Genomic DNA, 7,809 nt, shown 5'->3' with positions numbered 1-7,809 from the left:
GAGGGAAAGGAGTTTTAACTTCTCTCCCGGGTGGGGAGCAGCAAAACAAAATGACTCTCGAGTGGAGCTTGGAAAAAGAGCAGTGGAAAAAGAGCAGCCGATGTGCTGCCCGCCCTCAGCCCTGCCCCGGGACCCTCCGGCCTTCCCCGCGCCGGGGTCTCCCGGTACAGGGGCCAAGTTCAAGTTTACAGCTGCCTGCGGCTCCCCTCCGGCCGCCTTTGCTGAGGGCTGCGGGCTGCTCCTTTCCCCAAATAACGCCCGAAGCGGAGCTCAGGGGGCTGCGGTACAATTAAAGCAGGTAACGAGACGCCGGGCAGATGTGTTTTCATTGCGCTGTAAGATAAACGCGGTGTTAAATGCCTGACAACTTCCCAGAAGCAATCAGCAAAAGTTTACGAGTGCATAAACCTCAAAGACCGTTCCTCGGTATTTTTATAAGCCCCGCATTTAAAGCTTCTATAAATTCTTCTGCCTGCTTCCAAACTAAAGTTCCCGGAGACTACAAAACAGCCACTTCTCGCGGGAGGGTGCCCGGGGGAGCGGGGAGAGGCAGATCGCAGCCGGCGGGGCTCCCTTTTTGTCTCCTCTTCCCCCCCCCCCCCCCCCCCAAAGCTAAAGTTTGCCAGAAAGTTGGGATATTAAAGCACGGCGGGGCACATGCTAGATGACCGGGGTGCAGCAAAGTTTCAAGAGCAGGGGGCAGATTCAGAAAGAGGGGGAGAAGAAAGGCTGGAGAGAAATAAAAGAAAGAGCGAGGCAGGCGAGCGGCCGGGCAGAGATCCGCGCACAGCCGATGGGTGGACAAGGATGAGCTTAGAGACGAAGAGGGGGGAAAATTGCAGGAGAAGAGGGCAAATATGGGTGAACACAACCGAGGACAAAGGGAGGCGGCCGGGCCCCCCGAGAGGTGGCTGTGCCGCCCCTGTCCCCCCGCCCCGACGGCGCGGCCCCCTCGGTGCTTGCGGAGGGGGAGCACTCGAGGTCCCCAAAGTTTAAGGCAAAAGGAGGGAGGGGGGCAGCATTAGTGAGGGAGGGATGGAGCTGGAGACCTCTGTCTCCGAAGGAATAAGCTGCGAGAACCTTCCCCCTAAGCATCAGATCAGAATAGGGCTATCCGTCATCCTCAAGTGACCACAGGAGTTTCGCAAGTTGGATGTTAAACAGCTTTAAAAAATAAAATAAAATAATAATAATAATAATATAAAAAACCACTATTGCGGTTATAAAGCCCTTTGTTTATGATCCAAGGGAAAAATGAAGTCGCTAATTGGCAAACAATAAAGGTAAAATGCCTTCGGATTAATAATGATGGAGGTTAACGGTGTGGCATCCCCCGGAAAGGGGGAGGGGAGCGAGGCGCTTGGACGGCGACCAGGGACAAGTGCGGCAGCCAAAGGGGGCTGGGGGGCTGGGGAGGGGGGGACACAGCCCCTCTTCGCAGGGCTCGGCTTGTGTGTTCGTGTCGGATCCCGAGGCACGAGGTGACGGAGGGCCGTATTGTGATCGTGTCCTTGCTGGATGAAATCTCAGTCAATTACTTTGAAATCCGCAGCTTGGCTTCTTTTCATTCTTTCCAGGTGAAAATTCAAACGTTTGCTGTTGTCGCCTGGTCCTTTCTTTCCCGAAACAAGGCACCCAACTGTTCTGATATTACCATTCAAAAACAGGTTCTGTGGCAAACCTCATTTGTGAATCTATTACAGAGATTAATAGATTATTTCTCCTTTTTCAACTAATTCTCAGTGGGGAAATTTAACCATATGGTAAGGAGAGAATTAGAATTTCATCACATTAGAGCAAAATGTAATGAAAAGAGTCCAACACCTGGGGCCAACTCTGAAAGACACAATTAAAAGGTTTTTAATGAAACCGGAGAAACCCCAAATTTCATAGCCTTCAGTGATTCTGCCACATAAGAATGATTTGCCGCAAGTGTTGGGAAATATTGTTTTTACTGATGTCAGGAGGCTGAAAACCCCGCCGCGAGATGCTAGGTGCTTTCAGAGCGCTGACAATGAAGCGGGGAGGGAGCTGCTGGCGTCTGGCGGTGGAGGAGCAGCGGGACAAAATTCACGCCAAGCCCTTTGGGCTGCCGCTTCGGAGGGGAGAGCCGGGCGGCTCGGCACAGCCCCGGGGAGCCGGAGCCCCGGGGACCCGAGGGGAACCGGACCGGGGCCGCCCCTCGCCCCGGCACCCGCAGCCCCGGGGGGGAGAGGAGCGGGGTGCCCCGGGGAGGGATGGAGGGATGGATGGATGGATGGAGGGATGGATGGATGGAAGGATGGATGGAGGGATGGAGGGTGCTGCCAAGAGCTGGTCCACGGCACCAGAAAGTTGCGCCGGTTTTGCCCTTTCTCACCCCTCCCTTCCCCCCCAGCTCGGTTCATTTTCAAGGTAACGGATGGGGCTTTATATTTTTATAGGGACACGGGGGATAATCAGTCTAAAGCGGCAATCTGCTACTCGAAAGCGGCTGAGGGGAGGAGGAGGGGAACCTCCTTACAGTTTGGTCTCCATTTGCTGGGGGGGGGGTGGGGGGGAGAAGAGGGCTGGGGACCATTCGCCTCCCACGGAAGCAAGGTGGACGCTGGCGGTGGGCAGGAGCGGGCACCTCGGCTCGGGTTGGTCCGGGGACTTTAAATCCTTCTTTTTTTTTTTTTTTTAAGTATTTTTCCCAGGCGATCCTTTTCGAGAAGAGGGGAAGGGGTGGGAGGGGGCTAGAAGTGAATGTAAATGCAGGGGTGGGTGGGCTGGGGTGGGGGGAGAGGGTGTCACTCCTGACTCGGCGGCTAAGTTAGCAGAAGTCTGCTGGCAGCACTCGGGAGGGGAAGTGTTCAAGCGGGCTTTTTTTTCTGCAGTGCAGGGCTGTAATTTGCTGAAGGAGGCAAAGAACATCCTTCGATCTAAGTAGGGCTTTTAGTGTGCTCATTGATGAGTGAAAGTCGCCACACATGTCAAGCTAAAGGCAGTTGTTGGGTTACTAACAGGACACAACGTCTTGCAAACATATGCGTTAAGCTGTGTATACAGATGGCAGGGAGAATAATGGAGCAGGCGCCTCTTATAAAGCTCTAGCTGCTGCCTGTCTTCAGACCTGGGAAATGAAACTATTCAGACTCAGGGCCAGATAGCGCCTGGGATTGTTTGTTACCGTTTTAATCCTATTAATTAAAACGTTAACCTGATTGGGTAGAAAGCTCTGTCCCAACAGGCGAGTCTTCTTCATAATAACCTACTCTCAGAGATAATGATGTAAAAGACTCCCCCGTCTGCGGCGGCTGCTGGTTGATGGCTCCGGAAATCTCTTGAAGGTGAATCCAAGCAAGATAAACGGTGGAAGCGGCTCCGCTGGCAGCGCACAATGCCCCAGCGCGGCGCCTGCTGAGGGCGAGCCGGAGCCGGGGACGAAGCCGGAGCCGGGGACGAAGCCGGGGACGAAGCCGGAGCGGCGGCGGCGGCAGCAGCGGCGGCGGCGGCGCCGGGCAGGGCGCAGCCCCGGCGGGAGCCGGGAGCCCGGCAGCGGCAGCAGGACGCCCGCTCGCCGCCCGCCGCGGCGCGGAGGAGCCTTGGAGGAGCGGGCCGGGAGCTGAGGGGGGCGGCGGCGGCGGCGCCGATGGAGCGGGCGCTGGGGCTGCCCGCCGAAGAGGACCTCTTCCACAAGAGCCTGGCCGCCTCGGCCAAGCGCATGGAGTCCGCCTTCCGCTCGCCCCCGGGGCTCGACCTGTCGCACCCCCGCGACCGCCAGCCCTCGCCGCTCGCCTGCTACGAGGCGGCCGAGCCCGAGGCGCTGCTGCAGCCCGGCGGAGGAGGAGGAGGCGGCGGCGGTGGAGGCGGCGGCGGGGGGGACCCGCTGGGGCTGCCGCCGGGCTCCGCGTGCGTCAAGTACGGCGAGAGCGCCGGCCGCAGCTCGGTGGCCGAGAGCAGCGGCGGCGAGCAGAGCCCCGACGACGACAGCGACGGCCGCTGCGAGCTGCTGCTGCGCGGCCCCGGCGGGGACCCCCGCGACGCCTCGCCGGCGGTCGGCGGCGGCGGGGGCAGCGGCGGCGGCGGCGGCGGCGGCGCGGGGCCGAAGGCGGCCGAGGGGGGCTGCTCCAACAGCCACGGGCACGGCGGCAGCAAGAAGTCCAAGGAGCAGAAGGCGCTGCGCCTCAACATCAACGCGCGGGAGCGGCGGCGGATGCACGACCTGAACGACGCGCTGGACGAGCTGCGGGCCGTCATCCCCTACGCGCACAGCCCCTCGGTGCGGAAGCTGTCCAAGATCGCCACGCTGCTCCTGGCCAAGAACTACATCCTCATGCAGGCGCAGGCCCTGGAGGAGATGCGGCGCCTCGTGGCTTATCTCAACCAGGGCCAGGCCATCTCCGCCGCCTCCCTGCCCAGCTCCGCCGCGGCGGCGGCGGCGGCGGCGGCCGCGCTGCACCCCGCCCTCGGCGCCTACGAGCAGGCGGCCGGCTACCCCTTCAGCGCCGGGCTGCCCCCCGCCACCTCCTGCCCGGAGAAATGTGCCATTTTCAACAGCGTCTCCTCCAGCCTCTGCAAACAGTGCACGGAGAAGCCTTAAGCCGCGCCGCCGCCGCCGCCTCCCCGCCTCCGGTAGCCGGGCAGCGGCGGCAACCGGGGGGCTGCGGCCGGGCCGGGGGGCGAGGGGGCGGCGGAGGGACTGCGAGCCGCCAGGGCCCCCCCGCCTGCCCCCCGGGCCGGCGGCTTTTCGGGGACGGCGACGGGCCCCTGCGGGGAGGGGGCGAGGGGCCGGGGCGGGCGGAGGGGCGGCGGGGAGGGGGCTTCAGCCTCGGGGGTGCCGGGGGGGTTTCCCTGGAGGTGCGACCCGCACAAAGGAGAGGCTGAGAGGCGGCAGGCCGGGAGGGCTGGAGCCGTGGAGAGGGATGGAGAGACCCCCCCCCCTCCCCCCCATCCCCCGGGACCCCGGCCCCGCCGCCCCTCCGCCCGCCCGGGGCGCCGAGGTCCCGGGGCCGGTCCCGGGGCAGGAGCCGGCAGCGGAGGTGGATGGATGGGACAAATCAGAGAGGGCACTCGAGCATAGATTTTTTTTTTTTTTAATTATTATTAGCAGTATTATGATTATTCTGAGCCAGGAAACGAACAAACTTGAAATGTAAACTTATTATTTAAGCGACTCGCAGAAACAAAGAGACTGGACCACTGCTATGGAAGACTTTGTATTTTTTATCGTCTCTAAACTTTGATCCTGTGAAAATGCGCAAAGTTTTGGTGAGAGTGATTTAAAAAAAAATAATCGAGAGAGTTAAAAGAAAAAAAAAAACGGCAAAAAAATAACCGATCCGAACCCCTCCTCCGTGTGGCCGAAAGTATCGCATTTTTCAAAGAAATATTTACGTGCACCTTGTTTCTTTCCACTTCGCAATGATGTATAAACAAGACATGATATTTATTTGTTATTCTTTAACTGACCCTCCCACGCCAACAGTATTTCTCATGTGTTAAGGTCACGGGTCTTCTGTGCAGTTACTTTAAAATGCTTCTAAAATTCTGTTTATGGATTAACTTAAACTGTGTGCCAAGTGTTTTAAAACGTTTATTTGCCAACTCCGTATAGCCAGAAATGTTGATGTATCCGAGCTGCTTAGGTTTATGAAAGGTCATCTGGATTTTAAGTTGCATCATCCCTGTATTTCAATTGAGCTTTAATAAATTGCTTCAGTCCAAAAATTACAGGAAAGGTGTATTCTTAATTGCTCAACCAACTGATTTTTGAGAGGGTGTCCTTTGCATTATAACAGGTAATAGCTATTTACTTTTACATGGCATCAGAGCAATAGCTGCTACAAGAACATTTGCCAAGCCCATGTTTTCCCAGGCGCTGGGTGGTTTTCAGAGGTATAATTTAAACCGCTTTTAACGTGGATGTAAATTATTCTGACTGTGGATGATTATTTAAGTTGAAATACTTTAAAATACTTTAGGCTGATTTACAGAACGCGTGGAATTCTTACCTTTTCTTTTTCTGGGGGGTGGGGTGGGAGGGTGGGGTGGTTTTTTTTTTCTTTTTTTTCTTTTCTCTTTTTTTGGAAGAAAAATGAGAGATGAAGAGCAAGAAGTAGCTATTTACCCAAAGTGAGCCTTCAGTTTGAGTTTGCATGGCTGGGTGGCTGTCTCTCTGCCATTTGTAAATCAAGATTTTTGTTTGCTTTGGTTCGGTTTTTTAATTCCAAAACGAGTCCTGCTATTTTCCACTACTTGCAGATAATACAAATTCGGACTGTCAGGTTGGATGGCAAAATAGGAGCCATGATGGATCTGTTGGCAGGTCACGGATGTGTAAAGAGTGATATATATTAAATAGGTCAATCAGATTATGACAGCAATGTACGATCGTTTGTATGTGTATCTATGTCGGAAAGAATCTTTATTAAAATATTTTGAACAAACGCTTGTATTATGCTGTGCTCTGTTAAGGATACACCTCCAGATTTAAGGGGGGGGGGGTGGTGCTCCTTTCCTTTGCCTTGCCCCCCCAGCACCCCCCTCCCCTCTCCCAGCCCCCGGGACGGGGCCGAGGAACTCCCTCTTCTCCCTCACCGGGCCCCTACAGGGGGGTCGGTGGGTGACAGCGCCTCAGTCCCCCCTGATATCCCGAGGTGAGCCGTCCCCCTACCCCTTTCCACCTCCGCCTTGTCCCTCCCCCCAAATTTTGGGGCCGGCAGAGCCGCCTCCCCGTCGGGCCCCCCCTTCCTTCCCTCCCGGCCGGCGCCCGGTGTCCGCGGTGCCTCCGCTCCCATCGGCAGCCCCGCACGCGGGGGAAGGGGATAAATATTTTCCGCTCCACTTGCCATCAAAAAAGATTAATCAGAACCTGTAACTTTTCAGGAAACATAACTGTAAAGTGCCACGGAGCTGTGGGAAGGCAGCCCAGAGAGGGTGGGCAGATCAGCCCCCAGGCGCAAGGAGAAGCGTCTCTCAGCATTTACTAGACAAAGGCTGGGTGCGTCTAATTATGATTATTAAAACAATTTCCATGACGATGTCTAATATTATGTTAATTTGAAAACAACTGTGTATGAAAACTGTCGACTATAATACCTAAATTCATTTAATGAAACACATCGTTAAGGCAATTAAACCTCCTGGATGTGATTAAGGAACATAATTACGACACTGTTCTGCGCCATAATTGGGTGTCTTTAATCAAGGGGTAAAGTGATCAGCAACACAGCCATTAGTTTGTATTGTTCTGTCTCTGCTGTCCATCATTCTGATTAGGAATTAACCACCGCCACCAGCTTGGCGTGGTGCGTGCCTCTGTGTGTGCGGGTGCGTGTGTGTGTGTGTGTTCGTGCATTTAACATCGCAGGACGCATTTGCTGCAAGATTTACTGCTTAATACCTCTCCTTTCCGAGCAGCCTTCCCGGAGCCGTCCCCTCGAAGGCTCCGGCTCTCGGCTGCCCACGGGACAGGGCTGACACCGGGGGAGGCGAGCCGGGGGCCAGCCCTCGCTGAAACTCTTGCAGATGCCGGCACCGGGCTTGGGGGGCTCCCGGGGGGGCTGCTGGGGTCGCCCCCTTCCTCCTGGCTCTGTCTGGCTTAACCTCGTTGCTCCCTCTTCTTCTGGGCGATGTCTCCGGGGTGTCTCTCTCCCGGTGCCTCCCGTGCGAAGGATGCTCGGGGAGGAGGGAAGCGCCCCGCACTCGCTCTGCACTCCCTGCCGTCCCGGCTGCCACTTTAAAGCTCTCGCTTTACCTCCTCCTGGCTTTCCTGGGAGCGGGCGGGGGGCTCTGTGCGGGCTGGGGGCGCTGCCACTGCCGGCACCTCGCTGCCGTCGCCCCTGG

The 7,809-nt window shown here is 56.8% G+C and overlaps 1 protein-coding gene across 1 annotated transcript; it reads left to right on the top strand.

Annotated features, from left to right (window-relative positions):
• The first annotated feature begins 664 nt into the window (after window positions 1-664).
• Window positions 665-5,990, top strand: BHLHE22 (basic helix-loop-helix family member e22). The gene has a single exon (XM_083827474.1). It carries the CDS (start codon window positions 3,614-3,616, stop codon window positions 4,562-4,564), a length of 951 nt encoding a protein of 316 aa, XP_083683600.1. The 5' UTR covers window positions 665-3,613; the 3' UTR covers window positions 4,565-5,990.
• Window positions 5,991-7,809: the final 1,819 nt, after the last annotated feature.

The sequence above is a fragment of the Anser anser genome, assembly GCF_964211835.1.
Source record: "Anser anser genome assembly, chromosome: 2".
Classification (NCBI taxonomy): Eukaryota; Metazoa; Chordata; class Aves; order Anseriformes; family Anatidae; genus Anser; species Anser anser.
The sequence above is the reverse complement of the archived record's forward strand: the minus strand, read 5'-3'. Positions and strand labels throughout refer to the sequence as shown.

What these genes read in the sequence shown, in the direction of transcription:
- BHLHE22 (XM_083827474.1), top strand. Translation starts at nt 3,614, where the DNA reads ATGGAGCGGGCGCTGGGGCTGCCCGCCGAAGAGGACCTCTTCCACAAG.